The sequence below is a fragment of the Gymnoscopelus microlampas genome (assembly GCF_963454915.1).
Source record: "Gymnoscopelus microlampas genome assembly, chromosome: 5".
Lineage (NCBI taxonomy): Eukaryota > Metazoa > Chordata > Actinopteri > Myctophiformes > Myctophidae > Gymnoscopelus > Gymnoscopelus microlampas.
In genome coordinates, this window is record NC_139942.1 from 18,127,575 (window position 1) to 18,149,608 (window position 22,034).

Sequence of the window (22,034 nt, forward strand, 5' to 3'; positions counted from 1 at the left end):
CAAGATAGATGACATCACTTAATTCTGAGAGTGCCACAAAATGGAACCAAATGGACCCGTAAGGCTCCATTCAGTGGTGGAAAGAGGTACTCAGATTTAGTATTTACTGTAAGTGAAAGTAGCAATAGTAGTTAAGTAAAAGTCCTGTGTTCAAAATTTGAATTGAGAAGAAGTGCAAAAGTGTTCGGTTTTTAAGTCTGACGTCATTTTGTAGTCCAACGCCACTTCCGGGTCCAAAAGGCACCAGAGCCGTCCACTCTTCATTGTAAACAAACATGTTGGAACCCGTAAATCCATTTATAATAACCTCCTTTTTCAGAAATGAACCATTGAGGGTTAATAAGGGTCTTAATGCTAATATCATAGACAGTAAAAAGTAGGCTAATATTTATATTTATATTTATTAACATTATATCTATTTTTTATATGTATTTATATATATATTGATATATATATTTATTTATATATATATATTTATATATATATAAAATAACGATTTCCTCTTCTCTTTATCGTTGCCAGGAAAGCGGTACAATGACACCTTGGTCGTTATTTTAGTCTCAGATCTGTTAAAACAGCGAGGGACATTGGGAAAACACACACTTGGACCCGGAAGTTGTTCTGACGGGGTGCAAAGTCACGGCTTAACAACAGAATTGGCGTCAAAAGATACTTAAAAGGGAACCGGATAATAGATTTTTGGGGTTATGGGATAAGTGACGTACGGTTGATATACTCTTTGGCCCACCCTCTATAGCCTGGCGTAGACAGACTATATCACTGCGTGGATATGAGTCTGGTTCTTCTATGAGGACGTTTTTTTTCCAAGGGGGCGGCATCAAAACAATGACTCTCGACGCAATTGGTTAGACCTACAAACCAACTACCAATTACAGTCTCCCATATTCGAATACTGGGCCCTGATTGGTTACCCCCGTCTTCTGGAGCAGGAAATGGATTCTCTATGGAGCGGCGCCAGACCCAAATCCCAGAGTGCAATTTATTTTTTGCAGATTCGTCTGGTCCCAGGCTACACCATCTCCATGCCAGCAGTTCGAGCATTTTCAGCCAATGTAGTTATATTATATAAGTGCAATGTACATCTTGTTAAACACAAGGGGGCAATTATAAACAACTACGATTTGCTTGCACAGCGATTATTCATTCCTTCGTGCGGATATACGGAAGTAGGAATCACTCTGTGACATAAATATGAGATAACATAATGACATTTCTAAATGAGCGGCGCCAGAACATCATCATGAAAGTATGAAAATATGCTGATTTTATGGTACATTCAGGGCATGTAGTATGTTCTTTTGCACTATGGGAAACAATGGTAGTTATCACCCATTCAGACTCACTCCTCAGCTCCTGTTGGCCCAGCAGGGAGGCGTGCTGCAGCAGGGCGAGGAGGCCAGGCAGGGCGTGGGTCAGAAGGTGTCGCGCGGGGCTGTACCTCCACAGGCCCCAGGCCTCTTTATCCTTCTGCCCCAGCATGGTCTCTGCTTGCTGGGTGACGTGAAGGGCTGCAGCACTCACCTCCTGGAGGAACTCGCTGTCTCTGGACTGGGAAGAACACACACGAGACAAGAGAAAAACAACAGCCATCGTCAGTTTGTAAATCGTCTTTTTGTCGGGTGGAAACCTCATACAGTATGTATGTCCAAAACTGTTACTTTTCAGGAATCAAATTCAAAAACAGCGAAAATGGCAGATCGACAAGCTCGAAACACACGCGTTTCGAGCTTGTAGATTGGATATTTTTTATGCTTTTGTGTGACGCTGTAGTATGATCAAGTAGGGCATCAATTTACGAAAAAAACACAAGACTATAAAATATGGAGATAAGAGGTTTCTGCCCGACACCGACGAAATGTTCAACATTGTAGGACAGTCTCCTCCATGAAACCACCATAAACGACGTTGTGAATACAGTACCTGGCGTCTGAACTCTGCGAGGAGGTGCTGTGCAGTCCTGACTCTGTCCAGCAGGGTGTTCCGTATCCGCAAACTCACATAGTGAGCGCGTTCCTGTGGGAGTGGAGAGGTCACATGACAGGCTGGATTTTCAGACTAATGCTTAAAGGGGTGTTTCACTTTAACCCATTAAAACCCGGGAAAGCATCTGTGTCATTTTAGATTTGAGCTAAATATATATAGCAAGGTTTTTCAGTCACGTTAATTGTGTATGCTATGCTGATGAATTGAATACATAGGCCCACAATGGAAACAAGTCCTCAGGACTTTTTTGTGTTATCCTTTTAGCCTTACTGTCTGACTGTACCACGTGCTGTTTACGTTTCTGACTAATAGAGTATTCAATCAATCATCACACCTCTATTCCATAATCGTCCGTACCTCAGTTGCAAACAAACTTTCCGAACAGCCGCTGGCTCTGAAAACGAGGCTGTGATTGGCTGCTCCCACGGAGACGGAGGCGAGAACTCGAGGGACGGCCGTGTCCTCCTGTCTCCGGACGTCCAGGGTCAACATCCGTCCCCTCTCCACACACACAGACACACTGAGGTCCTCACCTGGGTCTGGGTCTAAACACACACACACACACACGCACGCACGCACGCACACACACACACACACACTTTTGAATTGCTGTACTTGTGAGGACATCAACATTTTACAACGGTGATTTTATGAATGCCATTTGTTTTATTTTCTCGTCATGAATGGAAGGAATCTGTGTTTACCATTTCTATACCCTGCTGTGGCGTGTAGACATCTGCCCTGTAGCGCCCCCTTCCACCAGAGGTGCTCACTGCGGTCCAGCCTGGCCTGTATCTGGAGCCCGGGCCCCCGAGGTGAGGATAGGACCCTGCCCACCACCTCCATACTCCAATTACCTATCCTAGACTACACACACACAAGCACACACACTTTTCTATGACAATAAATGGTAAATAAAAAAAAGAAGTATACTAACAGTAGCTATAAAACCTGTCCCCCCCAAGCAGAGCAGGGGTGCAATTCAATGGTCGCACATAGTTTTATAGCAGGAAAAGCTGTATTTGTAAGCAGGCTTATGCTGCTAGAACGGAATGTCTCTGTCGGGTGGAAACCTCATCTGTCCAAAACTGTTACTTTACTTACTTTTACGTTACTTTTCAAATTCAAAAATAGCAAAAGTAGCAGATCTACAAGCTCGAAACGTGTCGCTTAACGCAGTGTTTTGAGCTTGTTGATCTGCAACTTTTGATGCTTTTGTGTGACGCTGTATGATCAACTAGGCCAGGGGTCTTCAACAGGGGGTCCGTGACCCCTCGGGGGTCCTCAGAGTTACTACAGAGGGGCCACCAAATCTTTGTGTGATAGGATTTTCATGTTTTACATTAACTACTTGAACCCTAGCATCCCTATTCTGAGGAGAACTTTAGCCAAAAATAGCAGATCTACAAGCTCACAACGCCTCGCACTGCGAGGCGTTGTGAGCTTGTTATTTTTGGCAAAGAGGTTTGGTGTAGAGGGAAAAAAAGAACAGACCAAGTAAAAAGAAAATGTGAATCTGGAACACAATTTTATACAATATAGAGGGGGTCCCTGCTTCATCTCTCTCTCAGCTAGGGGGGTCCTTAGCCTGAAAACGTTGAAGACCCCAGAACTAGGGCATTCATTTACAAAAAAACACCAAAACGTTCAAATATGGAGATGAGAGGTTTCTGCCCCCGACTGCAACGAGAAACGCCAGTGAGGGGTCCATGTTACCTGGGTGAGCAGGGACATGTTGGTGCCATGGACAGTAGAGCTGTTAGTGAGGGCCAGCGTCAGGCTGCAGAGCGCCGCGGGACGCCCCGCGACGGAGAGGCGAGTCTGCGTGTAGAGCAGCTTCTCTCCCGAGTTCACCCTGTGGGTCCCTGACCACGACACAGTCTGAGGGAGACACACACACACACACACACAGTCCAGAACAGCTGTAGCACAAAGTACATCATTGCTGTCGGGCAGAAACCTCTTCTCTCCATATTTTATGGAGAGAACATATTTGTGTTTTTTCGTAATTTAATGCCCTACTTGATCATACTACAGCGTCACACAAAAGCATCGAAATTAGCAGATTTGCAAGCGTTTTGAGGTTGTCGATCTGCTACTTTTGCTGTTTTTGAATTTGAATTGTGAAAAGTAACGTTATTAGACATATGAGGTTTCCACCCGACAGAGACGACAATGCGAAAATGTACATACAAAATAATAATGATTACACATCCTTTTTTGTGTGTGACTGACAGGCAATGGCGATGTATTCACTGTAGCGTGTTGTTTGTAAAAGAAAAAAAAACTATTAATTTTTGTATATATTTCAATATAATCATGCTCATGCCTATGCCTGGTCGTCTTTGCAAAAATGCGGTTTCAAATCAAGAGGTTCCACTGCGGAAAGAAATGATGAAACAGGACACTCTCATGCTACTTTCTGTCATTGATTATTCAGAACCAAGCACACTGATGACCACACCGCAGACACAAAACTACATGCTACCCTCGCACTCCTCTATCCTTGTATGCCTTCTTGTCAACGTTTTTATGGATGTTAGTAATACTTTGCAAATATACTGAGTTGGTTACATGTTCACATATGTTATTTAGGTTAGTTTTGCTTGACCACGAACGTTAAGAATGTTATTTAGATGTAGTCTGTTGTTTATACAAACGCTAGGTTTGATGTTTACCTGGTACCCCTTTTATTTATTAGTTGAATACTTTATTAGTCAGTAATGTAAACAGCACATGGTACATTAAAGCTAAAAGGATAACACAAAAAAGTCCTGGGGACTTGTTTCCATTGTGGTCCTATGTATTCAATTCATCAACATAGTATACATCAACAAATTCAAACACTATACGTAGAAAAGAGATGTGGAAATTACATTTACCCCTTGTGGTCTCCTGATAGATGCTTTTTCAGGTCCATTTTGAAAGAAACCAGTGTTACACATCACACCACACTACATTGTTCTCTTTAGACCCTACTTACAGTATGTGGCCATTTACCCTGTGGTTTGTTGACCATATGGTTCATGCCATGTACTCCATGACTTCACATTTCGCACTTGAATTGCTCTGGATAAATGTCTTAACCCTTTAAGACCGGGAACGCATCTGTGTCCTGTGATCTACAAGCTCATAGCGCGGCGAGCTACGAGCTCGTAGATCTGCTATTTTTGAAAAATAGTGAACATTTTTGCTTTTTTAATTTTTTTTAAGCAAACATTTTTAACTCTGTTACAACTTCTGGGGGTTCCTGGAATAAAACATTTTAAGATGGGGGTCGACGGCCAGATACGTTTTTAAAATAACTGTTAGGATTTAGAAGACGTTTGGAGAATCCGCAGAAGCAAAGATTTGAGTTACAAATGTTGAGTTAAAAATATATATACAGTATATTCAAAGATTTACACACATTTTAACGATTTTTTTCAAAAATAGCCCAAAGAGATCTTAAAATTACACCGATGCGTTCTCGGTCTGAAAAGGTTAAATTGTGAATTGTAAATTGCACATCGACATGATCACAACCAACGCAAACCCGTGACAGAACAAGCAGAGCTATTGAAATGGATGGATGGATAGATTGGTGGACTCACTGGCTGTGTGGGGCAGAGCCCCAGCAGTACAGTGTGCTCCAGGGTGGTCCTCAGGTTGCTGTGGACCTCTGCCTGGAGGCTGTGAGAAGGACAGGCAGCAGCAGGCCACATGTTCTCAGCCCCAACCTCCATCTGGAGAGTGTGCATTCCCCTGGGCGTCCTCTGGACAGGACACACATCCGCACGCGCACACACACACACACACACACACACACACACACACACACACACACACACACACACACACACACACACACACACACACACACACACACACACACACACACACACACACACACACACACACACACACACACACACACACACACACACACACACACACACACACACACGTTCAAAACACAGAGTCAGATCACAGCTTCATTGTCAATTCAATCTTTATTTCACAAGTTTACACAGGTGTAAAGAAGTGGGTGAAATTCATTTTTGTGCAAGCTCCATTGTTTTAGCTGTTATCGGGAAGAGAAAAGAAAAGAAGAGGGAGGGTGGAGGGCAGGGAGAGGAGAGGCAAACGTCAAATATATCGTTGCTGTCGTGCAGAAACCTTTTATCTCCATATTCTAACTTTCTGATTTTTTTCGTAAATTAATGCCCTACTTGATTATACCACAGCGTCACACTAAAGTATCAAAAGTAGCAGATCCACAAGCCTGAAACGCTTGTCGACCTGTTATTTCTTTAAAAAAAAAAAAAATCCTGAAAAGTTTGAATCCTGTACGTTTTGGACATGTGAGGTTTCCACCCGACAGAGACGATATGCATGTATACACATACAGTAGCGTAAACCAGCAGGTACAGTACATGAGGTTAGACATAAGGTGCAAGGTGGTAACGCTTCAGTAGGTCCACATTGACATTAGCAACAGGTATGTACATGAGATTAGACATTAAGGTGCAAAAGGAGTATCAACGCATTGTCAGGTTCACATAGAATGGTAGACATCTTTCCATTCAGTCTATACTCATAGGGTTATGTTCTCTATAAATGAATTAAATATATGGAGACGGGGGTCTTCCTCATACCTGATACTTCAGGCCTTGTTTGACACTCCTACTATCCCACTTCAGCTCGGCGTTCTGGGAATATGAGTTCATCTCCTGGGAAACTGAGATGCAGCCTTCGACAGAAGAAATGGCTGCCTACACAGGCATGCAAAACTAAATTAGAAGATTTTTCATTTTGTATCTTCTGAAATATATATTTTTTAACATAAGTAACATAAAAAAGGAGATATTAACAATGGGTCCGTGACCGAAAGAATGGGTCCCGACCCACCATTTGAGAAACGCTGGTCTACAGCAGCTGTACCTGTCTGGTTGAGAAGAGAGCGCAGGCCTGCCCCCTGCTGGAGGTGTCCTGCCACCGTCTGGTCAGACTGAGGGAGATGTTCACCGGGTCCCCGCTGTCCCACGACAGATGGCTCTGGACAGCATGCAGCCACAAAGAAAACCCTTCGATTGTCAAAACATGGTCACCCGGGTCCATTTGGTTACATTCATACCTGTCGAACTACTTCTCCAAAGTGAGCACAACGAACACCAAAAAAAACTGTACACCAAAAAAACGGTGTACCAGTTTACCGTATACCGTATACATACAATACATGAACCAAAATAACGGAACCTTCTAGTCAGTCGGGGTAACAACCATGAAACGAATAAATACAAAAGTAAAGTTCCATACCTGATGGCTGTTCCATCGTCCTCCCTGAGAGGCCTGAGACAGTGTGTGGAGGGAGAGCTGAGAGAGCATGGCACTGAAGGGCTGTTTGAGCTCTATCCTGGCCTCACTCTGGTCCTCTGATTGATGCCACACACTGACCGCCTTCACCTGGAGGTGAAGGCAACACAGTAAATGAGGCTAGACTGAAATCAATCAACGGACGAAATTTGAAGAACAAGCTTTTTGGCAAGAGGTAATCCTCACAGATGCGTACAGTTAAAACAAAAACACATACGAGCAGAAGTGGACAAAGCATATAGTCTCTGTCGGGTGGAAACCTCATATGTCCAAAACAGTTACTTTTCAGGATTCAAATTCAAAAATAGCAAAAATAGCAGATCGACAAGCTGAAAACACATTGCTTCGCGCCACGCTTCGAGCTTTTTTGGTGCTTTTGTGTGACGCTGTGGTACGATCAAGTAGGACGTTAATTTAAGAAAAAAACACAAAACTTTTGAATATGCAGATAAGAGGTTTATGCCTGACAACAACGATATACTCAAGTAAATACTGAAAAATACAACAATTTTCTTTTTAATATCAATGCATTACTGGATTGCTTTGGATAAAAGCGTCTGCTAAATGACTGTAATGTAATGTAATGTAATGTAATGATTGAAATTCTTTCCAAACACTATATTTCAAAGAGAGCTTAAATGGTTCATTTTGTACATTTGGGTCCCAAGATTCCCTTCCTTGGAATGTAGTGGAGTCAATATTTCTAATTGAAATGCAGCACACAGCGAAAGCACATGTGCTTCCAAAAAAACGAATCCTCAAAACATGTATAGTAGCCTACAGTACTCAAGTAAATGTACTTAGTTACTGTCCACCACTGACAACAAGTCCATAGTTGGTCAGTGAGGCAGCACAGATATCGGTGTGTTTTTTATCTTGTATGCTCTCTCTCTTAAAGTCATAATTTTTCCTCGCCGCAGAAATGTTAATTTCGTCTGATTTGTTTCCAAACTTGGACTTCTATCAGTTGTTATTCTGTGTATAAAATATTCACAATTCCTCAATGGCATTTTAAAATGCATTTAAAAGCTTTTTGGGCTCAGAACATCCATCACTTTCTCTTCAAAACTAGAGACGGAGATGAAATGAAAGAAAATAAGAGAGATTGGGGGACGACAGCCAAACAGACACACATACCTGCAACTGACACAACTGACAGTCTGAGAAACATTATATTAAAATAGAAGTGTGGACATAAATCCTCAGGTAGCTTAAAAGAAACTGCGTGTATTATGGGAAACCGTGAGCCATCTCATGTCGTGACCGAGTGCTTCTCAAACACTTTCATGTCAAGGGCACCCTTTCATATAATAATAATAATAATAATGGATTTTATTTATAACGCACTTTACATTTACAGGAAATCTCAAAGTGCTTACAGAAGGCAGTAGCATAAGAACAGAAAACATCACACCAATTAAAAGAAAACAACTAAAAACAATTAAAACATGGGGCATAAAGCCTAGAGGTAAAACCAGCTAAAAAAAATGCTTTGCTAAAAAGGTAAGTCTTTAATCCTCTCTTAACCCTCTAAGACCCAGAGATGCTTCAGAGCAACAATTATATTTTATAAAGAAAGGAGTTTAAATAATTTATTTTTCTGTTATTTTTTCACCTCTAAATCCTCATTGGGTCCTATTGTTTAGTCTTACAATGCCATTGGCCAGGATATTTGCATATAAATACCCCCCCCAGAGGCAGGAATCATCACAACTTGAAAAATCTCTGCTGGAACAGATCTCTTTTTTCTCTGGAAGATATTCCTCACAAAAACGTAAGTAATATACCTGTAATATTTTTTTTGGTGAACATTACAATGTCTAGAACATGTATATATGTTATTATTGTGAAATATATGTCCCAAATTGAAATTAGAGCATGATTCATACTTGTTGCTTTTGGTCAACGTTGGGCCCTTGGGGTTGCAAAAAATACAAGGGTTCACCTGCTACTGTTCAGCCTTATATATAGTTTTCACAATAGATTTAAACAGTTATATGTGTATTTACATTACTATATAATATAATATATATATACGTATGTATATATATATATATATATATATATATATATATATATATATATATATATATATATATATATATATATATATATATATATATATATATATTGTTTATATATTGTATATATATATATATATATATATATATATATATATATATATATATATATATATATATATATGATAATTGAGCTGTAAGCCTCAGAAAATGTCCACCCAAAGTTTCTCTTTCCCCCTAAACAATACATATTCAACCAATATTATTCCCTTGTTAATTCTCAGTAAGTTTAATTTTCTTTCAATACTAAAAGGACAGTGGGACCAATGTGGTAATTCTTGGGGTGTTGTGGGGGTTGTTCATTATTCATTCGAGGGGTGGTGGGTACTTAGGGGCTTGTAATGATGATGACCACTTAGTGGCAATCAACATCAAACAATAGGTTGCCAGACAGTATTGTATGACTTGTGAAATGTTGTCCTGCAGTGAGCAGTGATGTGTAAGAACTTAGCATTACTAATGTACTAATGGTATGTCTTTATTTCATTTCAGAATGCCACAAAGACGGAAAGAGCCTCGCTTCTTAGCAAGGGATGTTCTGGATGCCGTGTTCAACGGAGAGAGTGATGTTGACATAGACATCAATGAGACTGATGAAGAGTCAGATGAAGAGGACTGTGGCTTGGGGTCCAAAGAAAACGAACCATCCGAACCACCCAGTGAACCCACTGACCGCCCAGCAGACATTCAGCTGCCCCAACTGACCAAACCCACTCATCGCCGTGATTCAAGATATCAGTGGCTGAAGAAGGACTTCATCAGCCCTAATACAGACTTTTCTGGCCCACCTCTGACCTCTGAAGATGTGAGTTGTATCCAAACACCACTGCAGTACATCCGCCAGTTTGTGTCCAAAGACATGATTGACTCTCTCACAACGAACACAAACATTTACAGCCTTCAAACAAAAGGAACATCAGTCAACACAAGTCCAAAAGAAATTGAGCAAATGTTTGGGATGTATTTGAGAATGGGCCTTTCTCAAATGAATGGATGCCGGATGTACTGGGAAGCAGACACACGAAACGCGTCTGTAGCTGATGTGATGCCACGCAACCGATTTCAGTCTTTGTTGACCTCGTTACATCTGGTTGACAACTTGACCGTGCCAGAGAAGGACAAGAAGGACAAACTCTGGAAACTCCGACCATGGCTGTGATGTCCGCCTCTGCTTTGCAGGAGAGAAAAACTGTTTCTGGGACTATCACAACTGAAAAGAAAGTGATTGGGGGTGCCTGTCTCATTTTGCAGAGCAGGTGTTAATTGTCAGGAATGTGCAGGGTCATATTGGGTGGAGATCAGTTTGCATCCTTTTATCAATGCAAATCAGTGAGTTGGCCAGGCAGTATTGTGTGATCACTGACAATGGTTTAGGTTTTTAGGTTTCTTTACTACATATATTGTACTGATTTTCATTTTGTTCTTTTAATAAAATTGATTTAAGAATATGGCTTATTGGTGTTATTATTCATAATGTATACTGTTCTGAGGCCAAATATTATTCATAATTGATCTGAGGCCAAATAATAAACCATATAAATGAATCATTAAGTTGTTTTAGTGAAGTAATTACACGTTTGCCATGTTATCCATAAAAATGGCCTATAGGAAATTTTGCTACCTGATGAACCCAACGTTGCTAAATGTCAACATTTGCATAAAAGCTTACCAAAACATTTTTTTTTAAAAACATTATATTTTCCTCTTCAAAATACTCCTACAAGACCATCTGAAAGGTTTAAAAAAAAAAATTGCAAGTACAAATATATCCGGGTCTTAGAGGGTTAAAGCAGTCGACCGACTGTGGTGATATAGACCAGGGGTCTTCAACGTTTTTCAGGCCAAGGACCCCTTAGCTGAGAGAGAGATAAAGCAAGGACCCTCACTACATATTGTAGAAAATTATGTTGCAGATTAAACTATTTCATAGATTTTATAGATAGCTTCGTAGACTTGTTTGACATCACCATCATCACTGTGTAAATTCGTGTTTTTTTGGTTTGTTGACTTATCTTTTCTATTAATGGTGGATTCATGTTCATGTGTATTTTCAGACCACTTAAACTCTCAATACCAAATAAACTTGGTAGCCTACTTGGTCTGCTCTTTTTTCCCTGTCTAGTCTACACCAAACCTTTTTGCAGAAAATAGCCGATCTACAAGTGCTTGTAGATCGGCTATTTTTGGCTAATGTTCCCCTCAGAATTATAGGGTTCAAGTGGGTTAATGCAAGAGAAAAAGTTCCAATCACACAAAGATTGGAGACCCCCCCCCTGTACTAACTGAATACCCCTGGTATATACAGTTAACGTGGTTAAACTGATGCTATATTAACACATTTCGCTGGGGGACCCCCGGAACCTCCTCAGCCATAAGTTGACTGCTTTGAGAAGCACACTGCTCTGACCTGCTCCAGTCGTCCATGCCTGGTCCAGCCCAGTAGAACGGTGTCCTGTCTGCCCGTCAGGGAGCGTTCCAGTGTCACCTCCAGACTGCTCCCACGTGGAACACAGGCAATGTGAACTACAACAACAAGAGGTCAAGTGGTCATCACCTTGCTGTCTTGTGGTGGACATTTTGGTCAAAATTCACATAAAGAGCACATAAAGAGCTAGCCCTGAGACCCCTGAATGGCCATATAACAGGTCTGTACCTCTGAGAGTGTACAAATGGAACCAACCAAATGGACCCTTACGGGTCCATTTGTACACTCTCAGAGTTATGGCGGTCCTTGCAAATAAAACATTTGAGAACTACTAGTAGGACTCCTAATGTGTCATTATACGTATAGTGTCATAGTAAATCAGAGTCGTACATATTCTGAAGAAAACCTGGAGACTTGACATTCAGTGATTGGGTCTTATGATCAAAATAAGAACATTATAATGGTGTGTAAATCAAAAATGTGCCTACGGACAAGACCAAGTCTTTGCCGCGGACACATTTGTCCGTGTACGGACATATTGATGACCCCTGCTAAAGAGGAAAACTGTCACACCATCATCACGCATCAAACCCACATTGTGTGAGTTTCATAACGATGAAAACGTTCACCGGCGCTACCCGTTTACTCATTGAGAAGAGAGCGCAATCCCTCCTGATACCATCAGCAAAATGCATCATTTATATCAGTGGTTCTCAAACCGGGAACTATTTTGGGGGGTCCCCAGATGATTAGCTTCATGTGCAACATTGTTTTCTCACTCAACAGTAAACAAACCAACATACAGTATACAGTAAGTGTATCTGCACATTTCTAAACAAGGTGACAATTTAATGACTTTTAAGACCTTTTTTAAACCAAATAGACCAAATTGTCAAATATAACTTAAGAAAGAGGCAAACATTGTGAATTTAGCTGAACTAGTTTGTCTATTTTCACAGTATTTATCTGTGGAACCAAGTCAAACTAAATGTAATGCCCACAATTCCAGGTTCTTGTCAGGGTGGGGGGTCCCCAGATCAAACATGATTATTTTAGGGTCGTGGCCTGAAAGGTTTGGGAACCCTTGATTTAAAGCAGTGGTTCTCAAACATTTTCATGTCAAGGACCCCCAAATTAATATTTATTTGGCCACGGACCCCCATCTGAAAATATGTTGTGCAGGGGACACCATGGCATACTATATTTGTGTTGTTAAAATGTTTCAGAAATATTCAAAATTGTAAACATTTCTTTCTTTATAATAGCCGATGTATATTGAGTTAAAGTGGATCAACTGATTTTGATGCTATATTTTATTTTTTTATAAAAAATAAAATTGACAGATGAATCCATTATGAAAATAATAATATCTGCAACTGTAGTGCGGTGCTCCACCAGCCTGTACCTTTCAGGGTGTGGTTCCCGGTCTCCAGACCCAGAGGAACAGAGTAGAGTCCAGTTAAGCTGAGCTCCTGACTGCCCCACACTGCTCCATGCTGAACCTGGTAGCTGCTGTTCCTCGCCTCGTACGCCGTCCTCACCGCCACCGTCCTGGGGAGAGGCTTCAGCTGGACAACCAAACACCATGCACACTGTACCGTTACTCCAGGGGTCTTCAACAGGGACCCCTAGGGGGTCCTCAGAGTTACTACAGGGGGTCCGCCAAATCCTTGTGTGATATGATATGTTTTTAGATTAACCACCACTAGCATCCCTTTTCTGAGGAGAACTTTAGGCAAAAATAGCAGATCTACAAGCTAACAACGCCTCGCGCTGCGAGGCGTTGTTAGCTTGTAGATCGGCTATTTTTGGCAAAGAGGTATTAGGTGTAGAGGGGGAAAAAAGAGCAGACAAAGTTTAAAAAAAAAGTTTAATCTGCAACACAATTTTATACAACATAGAGGGGGTCCCTGCTTCATCTCTCTCTCAGCTAGGGGGTACTCAATGTCAGTGGAGATCACTGCTCCCCAAACAGTGGGTCAGGACCCATGTTTGGGGTTTGGGTCACGGACACAGTTTAGCCTGAAGAGGAGATGAAGACCTTGTATTTCTCTACTGTGCAAGTTTCAGAAAATTAGAAATTATACTGATCACCCAGTTGTTATTGTTGTTGCTGCGCCGACGCAGCGGTCGGCCGGTCTGACATTTGAACAGTTAAAACCTCTTAAACCCTCTAGTCTTAGTGAAACAGACTTGAGCTGATCTATAGCTGATCTACAAATCTATGAGCTTGTAGATCTGCTATTTTTGCCGAATGCCTCCCCCCCCCCCCAGAATACGCACGCTGGGGTTCAAGTGGTTTTAAGCTGCAACCAGCTCTTACTGTATGCTACGTTCACAATGGCAGCTACAAAAAGATACAAAATGTATAAAGCGACGCAAGTGTATCTGTTGCCAAGAGCTGGTTCTGCAGCTTAACTTGAATTATGTGGTTGTTTCTAAAATGATAAAGTAAGTTTTGAATGGATTTCATGTGCCATAAATCCACTGAATAGATTAGCCACTTAAACCCTATTCCAGATTCCCAAGGGCTCTAACCCCCCTCCTGTTTTCGCTCTAAATATCGTTGCTGTCGGGCAGAAACCTCTTTTCTTCCATATTCTAACTTTTTGTCTTTTTTTCGTAAATTAATGCCCTATTTGATCATACTACAGCGTCACACAAAAATCATCAAAAGTAGCAGATCTACAAACTCGAAACGCGGCTCGAAGTGATGCGCTTTGAACTTGTAGATCTGCTACTTTTGAATTTGAATTCTGAAAAGTAACAGTTTTGGACATAATGAGGTTTCCACCCGACAGAGACGATATCTTCATTGGAAACAGCTGCTCTGCAAGCTCACAACGTGTCGCAGCGCGACGCGTCATGAGCTCATGTCTTATGTTAGCCACCCGGACAGGGATGCTAGGGGTATGTGGTTAAATCATTGACAAAACAGTAATTTATATTCAGACTTTGTGTGAAAATATTAAGTTCTGATTGGTCTGCACTAAACAGTAATATATCAAACAGATAAACTAAAGCATTGAAACAGTACACTGAAGCAGCACCTGTGGGAAGGAGTGGTTCAGCTCCAGGGTCTGTTTGTAGCCCCCATCGATGACGGTAATCTCTCCCAGACCCCAGAGCCTCCTACGGCCTGACGACAGCTCCACTAACCCCCCTACACTGGAGTCAGACTGGTTGAACTAGAGAGAGAGAGAGAGAGAGAGAGAGAGAGAGAGAGAGAGAGAGAGATCCAAATTCGAAATTTGTCACAGTCAAACAACAACAATGCATCACATTCCTACACGGACACCATACAAAGCCAAACATTAAAACTATGTGTCTTACTTAGTCCTGACAGGCCAGCACCTTCCTCATGTGGCTTCAAGCCACACGGCGTAACACTGAGGAAGGCGTGCGTGCCGAAACGTGAGGTGTTCATTTGGTTGACTGCTGCTGCGGATCATCAACATTATTAAAAAAGACTCCTAAGACTTCTACAGAGAGTGCGGATTGTTTCTTTCTTTTATGCATTATCAACAATCTGCACCCAGTTTATTCAAGACCTTCTCAATTTTGAAGTGAGTTGCATTCAAGCCATATCTGACATGTTTGTTGGCAGACTGGTGCAACACAAGTGTTTAAGGTCCATGTCAACAAACTTTGTTGATGTGTTGCAAATGCACCTTGAAGCACAGCCTGCACAGACACACCAGCCCCGTCATACAGGTGAGATATATATTGTTGCTGTCGGGCAGAAAACTCTTATCTCCATATATATATATTTTTTTTTTCTCGAAAATGAACTCCCTACTTGATCACACAAAAGCATCAAAAGTAGCAGATCCACAAGCTCAAAACGCGTCTCAAAACACCCGACAGAGACGATGTATAAACGTAGATACCTCATTGGCTGCTGCGATTTATTGGAGCGATGTGTCATCGCCTCCTAAGGCATATTTGTCCCATGTCCCATGTATGTCTACTGAAGCAGGAGGTTTCTCCACAATTAAAATCATCACTAAATTCTCAATCGATTTCCATGCGGTTTGGTTTGTTATAAATGTCAACTATGTTTTTATGCTATGATATAAGATAATTTTTTAAGTAAAAATTAGTGTTTTCACACAAAAAAAACGCATCTTAGATAGTAACAGTAATGGTTATAAAACAGAAAACAGTTTTAGTCCCAACTCAGACATTTCTTGCATTGCATGTTATGACAAGCTTCCCTGCATAATATGGAGGCTGTGTAACATGCAGGTCCACTGGAAAACAACGTTACGGCATTGGTTTCTATAGACCGTAAATTCATTTTACAGCGATTTCAAATTCGTCATCTTTCTATATCCGGTTCGAAATGGAACCAGAGATTAATGCTATTGGCTGCAACCGCAGCGAGGGCGGGTCTTCACTCGATAGAACCAGTAGAAACCCTAGAAACATGCCATAATTTATCATTAATTAAAACAAATATGGGACCATAATTTACTAAATGCATATCATGCTGATTTAAAAAAGACTTTAAAGGAACAGCAGGCTGAACGAAAACCCGAAAGTGAGCTTCAATTTCAGCGAAGGGGGTTTGCCCCTTAGCCTACCGACATATTTATGTCTAAGACTTCATCTGAGAGTGACCAAACACACGTGATCTTCACAGCACCATGTTTAATTGTTGGAAGTAACTGGGGAGTTCAGGTGCTGAGGCTGTGGCTGCAGGCTGCCATAAATAAACACCCCAGATGGGACTCGAACCCACAATCCCTGGCTTAGGAGGCCAGTGCCTTATCCATTAGGCCACTGGGGCTGTGACAAACTGATTTTAAAACCGGGATTCACAGCCAATACACGTTGCAAACACACCCCGGGGCGGCAGTGGCTCAGGTAGAGCCAGATAGAGTGGCCGGATGGGAACCGCAGGGTTCCCAGTACGATCCGGGGCTCCCCCAGAGTTAGTGTCGAAGTGTCCTTGAGCAAGACGCTGAACCCCTAATTGCTCCCAATGAGCAGGTTGGTGCCTTGCATGGTTTCCTCCGCCATCGGTGTATGAATGTGTGTGTGAAAGGGTGAATGTAATGCACAATCTATGTAAAGTGCTTTGGATAAAAGCGCTATATAAATGCACCATTTACCCCCACACTAACATATACATTATATACGATACATGAATACAAATATCTGCTACTTTTGATGCTTTTGTGTGACACTGTAGTGTGATCAAGTAGGGCGTTAATTTATGAAAAAAGGCAAAATATGGAGATTTCTGCCCCGACAGCAACGATGTGCCATTTATACACATAATGTACTGTAACAGTGTAAACCAACCTGAGCCCTGCCGTTGAGTTGAGCAGGTAGGTAGATCAACAGCTGGGGAATATTCTGCACCACCTTCAGCATCATCTCCTTACTGGACAAAAGGATGTCCATCAGTCAATATAATAAGAGATTATAGTGTTGAACAGCAGCAGCAGCATGTTCGAGTTTGCAGCCCACCCATCTGACCATCATCAGATGGGTGGGCCGCGTGCATTTCCAGAGCATGTTTATTTGAATGATCAATCAATCGATTGTGTTTCCCAGCTTGGATCAATAGGCACTAACGTAGTATACTTTAAGTTCTTATTTATCGGTATCACAATGAAAACAGATTTTTCAAGGTTTTAAAGAAAGAATACCATGTGTCCTTTTTTTTACATTATTTTTTAAATATTAGTCGTAAAATTATTATAAAAAATCTTAGTGTTTTGATAATTATTTGGGGGCCCACTTGCAGTATCCTCACGGGCCACAAGTGGGCCCCAGTCCACAGCCATGTTGGGAATGGCTGTTCTAGTGTCACAGACCTTCACACAGATGGAATGTGTCCAGTGTTTAAGTGCATCATCTGGGTCACTGGATTTCCTTTTGAGTTTTTACACTCTTTGTCTCTCTGTCCATACTATGAACACATCGTTGTACAGCGGTGAGGTGTGCTGAAAATAGCAAATCTACAGGCCCACGACAGGTCCAACGCAAAACATTGCGACGCGTTGTGAGCTTTTAGATCAGCTATTTTGTGTGTTTGTTAGTGTGTGTTAGTGTGTGTTAGTGTGTGTTTACCTGTCAGGAAGACGGTGTCCCTGGATGATCAGTGCCAGTGAGGAGGTGAGCTCAGGGTTCACAGCCATAGAACACCTCAGCTGTGAGTCAGTGATTCTGCCCCACGCTTCTACCTACAAACACATGGTTACTAGAAGACAATTCCACTGAAAGGTCACCACAAGCAGCCACAGCAGAATCATTTCGTTGCTGTCGGGCAGAAACCTCTTATGTCCATATTCTAACATTTTGTGTTATATCAAAAGTAGCACATCTACAAGCTCGAAACGCGGCACGAAGCGACACGTTTTGAGCTTGTCGATCTGCTACTTTTGATACTTTTGAATTTGAATCCTGAAAAGTAACAGTTTTAGACATTTCCAACTGACAGAGACGATTTCTTCACGCTTCATCCAATACTTTGTTCATATCACCCCAGTGGCCTAATGGATAAGGCACTGGCCTCCCAAAGCCAGGGATTATGAGTTTGAGTCCCATCTGGAGTGACTCACAGCAGAGTGGCGCAGCGGAAGCGTGCTGGGCCCATAACCCAGAGGTCGATGGATCGAAACCATCCTCTGCTACAGGCTTTTTTGAATGTCAAATCAAAATTTGCCTTCTTCCTAAACTCATCATTCTGTCAGCCAGACAAGATTGAAATCTAGCCAGGCTGGGTTGCATATTAGCCACAGCTGTCTTAAGTCGTGGCTTTCCCCCATCAGAGAGCGAGGAAGATGGGGGGGGATAGCATTTCTACAGTATGATACGGTACAACTTTATGCATTTCAAACCAGGTGTAAACGGACAATAATGTTTACTGTAAGCAATGGAATCCTTTTTAAATCAATAAAATCCTTTGTTTTTATATTTTGTGTCAAATTATTGATTGATTTATTATTAAGTATAGCCGTGTAATAAGCAGTATAATGAACAGAGAGCCGGTCCTTATGGAGACATAAACCCCTTCAGGGTGATTAGTCCAATCACTTTGCGTCTGGGTCTAATCATCCTGTCCGGGTTTATTTCTCAATAATGACCCTCTCACTGTTCATCATCCCTATAGCCTACACTACAAATGTATCTTTTTGGGTCTCGAGCTGAAAAGTTTGGGAAGCCCTGAGAAACAGTATATCAGCCACCCCCACACACACATCACCACAGCTATTCATGCGCTCTCTCCTTAGATTCCAGACATTCCATGTGGCCATAGAGTAACTAATTCATGAGCTTATGCCTACAGCATGGCAAACAGCTGCATGTATGTTTTCTGTAAATCTCTGGGAATAAATAAAAACGGTGTACCAAATACTGCCGTTATCTGTCCTCTGTTACAAGCACATTTTCTATTCAAGGCGCTTTACATAAAGGCATTCAACGACAACAAAAAAAAGCATTTAAAAGCATAAAGATACAGATATTAAAAGTTGTTTTAATATAAACAGGTGTAAGCTGAACAGTTTTAATAAAAGCAGCAGATGGATTTAACGTAGACAGAGTTGGCACACGCACTGGATCCTCTGGGAGTTTGTTCCAACTATGTTTGGCATAACTACTGCATGTTTGCCGTCCAAGAGAGTACACGCACATCTGAATGAAAATGTAAACAGGTGCAGGATAAACGCCATTACGAGAGAAGATATTATAGTATAATCTTCATAGAGAATACATCCACACCATGTTTTCAATGCTCTCAAAGGGACATTTAAGTGTACAAAACTTCGCCAAGTACAACGTTTATGCTTATGGATCTGAGGAAGAGCATTCTGGGCAAAATTGTTGTGCACTTCATATATTGTCGCTGTCGGGCAGAAACCTCTTATCTCCATATTCTAGATAAGTTATTTCGTAAATTCATGCCCTAATTGATCATACTACAGCGTCACACAAAAGTATCCAAAATAGCAGATAAATAAGCTCGAAATGCGGCGCGAAGCGACACGTTTTGAGCTTGTAGATCTGCTACTTTTGCTATTTTTGAATTTCAATCCTGAAAAGTAACAGTTTTGGACATGTGAGGTTTCCACCCGATAGAGACAATATTTCACTTTGGGAGCATCGAAAACAGTGTGAACAGTGTGAAAACAGTGTGAAAACAGTGTGAAAACAGGATACAGTGTGTATCCTGTATTTATTAAAATATTGAGTGATTTAAAGACCACCAATTTAAATTCTAATAGAGAAAAGCAGTAGTCCCACACACTGTCTTCACTTAGAAAGCAAATTTATAACGTACACCGGTTCGGTCAACTGACTTTCATCTGTTAACAGGTACCAGATGAAGGTCAGTTGACTGAAACGTTGTAGTCTAATAAATTGTTTTGTACGTGAAGTAAGTGGGACTACTTCTTTTCTCAACATTGGCTGTTCCCCTCCTTCGCACCTGTCTATTGTAAGCAGGTGTGCAATTTATGTACAAAATAAATCGTCTCTCTTGGGTCCAAAACTGTTATTTTCCAGGATTCAAATTCAAAAATAGCAAAAGTAGCAGATCTACAAGCTCAAAACGCATTGCTTCAGGCAGCGTTTAGAGCTTGCAGATCTGCTACTTTTGATGCTTTTTTGTGACGCTGTAGTATGATCAAGTAGGGCGTTAATTTACGAAAAAACACAACAAGTTAAAATATGGAGATAAGAGGTTTCCGCCCGACAGCAACAAAAGTCTATGACTCACTGGAAGTCAGTGCAGAGATCTGAGAGTTGGTATAAAGTGTTCAGCTTTCGTACAGCTTGTTAGAGCTCTAGCTTCTGCCTTCTGAAATGAGCTGTACTGAAGCTGTCTATGTCAATTGCTAAGCCCCAGAGATTACAAAAAGAGGATTTCACTTTGAGAGTCTCAGTTCTAGAGGGCCCATAATAAGTGTAGTGATGGATTTATACCAAACCTCCTCCAAAACACTTTCATGCCTGTGAAGAGCTGCTTTCAGAGTTTAATGTGGGTGCAAATATGAATCTGTTAACCTTTTACACATCTGGAATGTATCTCGTCAGCTCTCTGTTCCATTCCGCCCTCTATTGGCTGTGAGTACAGCCTTTGATGTGCCATTTTTACAGCCCCAGTGGCCTAATGGATAAGGCACTGGCCTCCTAAGCCAGGGATTGTGGGTTCGAGTCCCATCTGGGGTGTTTGTTTATGGAAGATTGCGCCCACAGCCTCAGAACCTTGACTTCTCTGTGTATCTGCTATCAATTAAACATGGTGCTGTGAAAATAACACGTGTGTTTGGTCCGTAGATAACTCATTGGCTGCTGCTGTTCATTGGAGCGGTGTGTCTTATCGCGGCCGCCATATTTTGTGGGGACAGCCGTGCCTCCCATGTACTGTACTGTATGTCTACTGAAGCAGGAGGTCTGTCCACTATTAAAAGCATCATAACTCGATAAATTCTCAACCAATTTTCACGTGGTTTGGTTTGCTATAAATGTCAGACATGTATTTATGTTATGATGTAGGATACTTTGTTAAATAATGAAATTGGGTTTTCATATACTGTTTTCAAATTGGGCTACATAATATCGGGGCGGTGCTAATGTGTAGCCCAGTGGCTAATGAGGTGTCTACCTATTTATGGTTATGGTTTGGTCACCCTCAGATAAAACCCTCACCTGTAAGACGGGGCTGGTTTGTCCGTGCGCTCTGTGCTTCAAGGTGACTCTGGCCTCTCTGGAGCCTCCATGTGTGCCCCAACCTCTCACATCCCCCAGCAGGTACAACCTGCGGCCAGCACAACGCACATCCATGGACAGGCTTCTGAGGGGTCCTAGAGACGAGGACACATCCATTGATTGAATCAGTAATCAAAATCTTTTTGTGCCAAGGACCCCCAATAGCAGATATACAAGCCCGCAGTGCGCCACAAAGTGAGGCACTGTGAGCTGGTCCCCACACCCCACTTTGAGAACCAATAGATAAATTCATTTGGACATAATCTGCTGCATTTCCTGAACTCTGGTTATCCAATGTGAAGTATGGGGTTATAGTCTTATGTTAGCAGATAAAATAGTCAGGATTGAAGGACCACATATACTGTAAGTCAAAACATTATTATTATCTATTCACAGCTTCGGCCATAACACTGGAAACTTTGTTTTTCTTTTTAGATTGATGG

General features: G+C 41.6%; 1 protein-coding gene across 2 annotated transcripts in view; it reads right to left on the reverse strand.

Moving 5' to 3' along the window:
- Positions 1-22,034, reverse strand: part of LOC311046452 (uncharacterized protein) — a 47,533-nt gene that overhangs the window by 18,290 nt on the left and 7,209 nt on the right. For both annotated transcript variants that reach the window (XM_084058761.1, XM_084058760.1), the window contains exons 6-20: positions 21,532-21,686; positions 17,950-18,062; positions 17,176-17,257; positions 14,916-15,053; positions 13,271-13,433; positions 11,848-11,963; positions 7,303-7,449; positions 6,928-7,041; positions 6,642-6,758; positions 5,598-5,759; positions 3,721-3,885; positions 2,709-2,871; positions 2,362-2,549; positions 1,942-2,034; positions 1,365-1,569 (exon numbers count right to left, since the gene is read on the reverse strand). In XM_084058761.1, the coding sequence (XP_083914887.1) occupies positions 1,365-1,569; positions 1,942-2,034; positions 2,362-2,549; positions 2,709-2,871; positions 3,721-3,885; positions 5,598-5,759; positions 6,642-6,758; positions 6,928-7,041; positions 7,303-7,449; positions 11,848-11,963; positions 13,271-13,433; positions 14,916-15,053; positions 17,176-17,257; positions 17,950-18,062; positions 21,532-21,686 (2,121 nt within the window). The remainder of the gene's footprint in view (positions 1-1,364; positions 1,570-1,941; positions 2,035-2,361; positions 2,550-2,708; positions 2,872-3,720; positions 3,886-5,597; positions 5,760-6,641; positions 6,759-6,927; positions 7,042-7,302; positions 7,450-11,847; positions 11,964-13,270; positions 13,434-14,915; positions 15,054-17,175; positions 17,258-17,949; positions 18,063-21,531; positions 21,687-22,034) is intronic.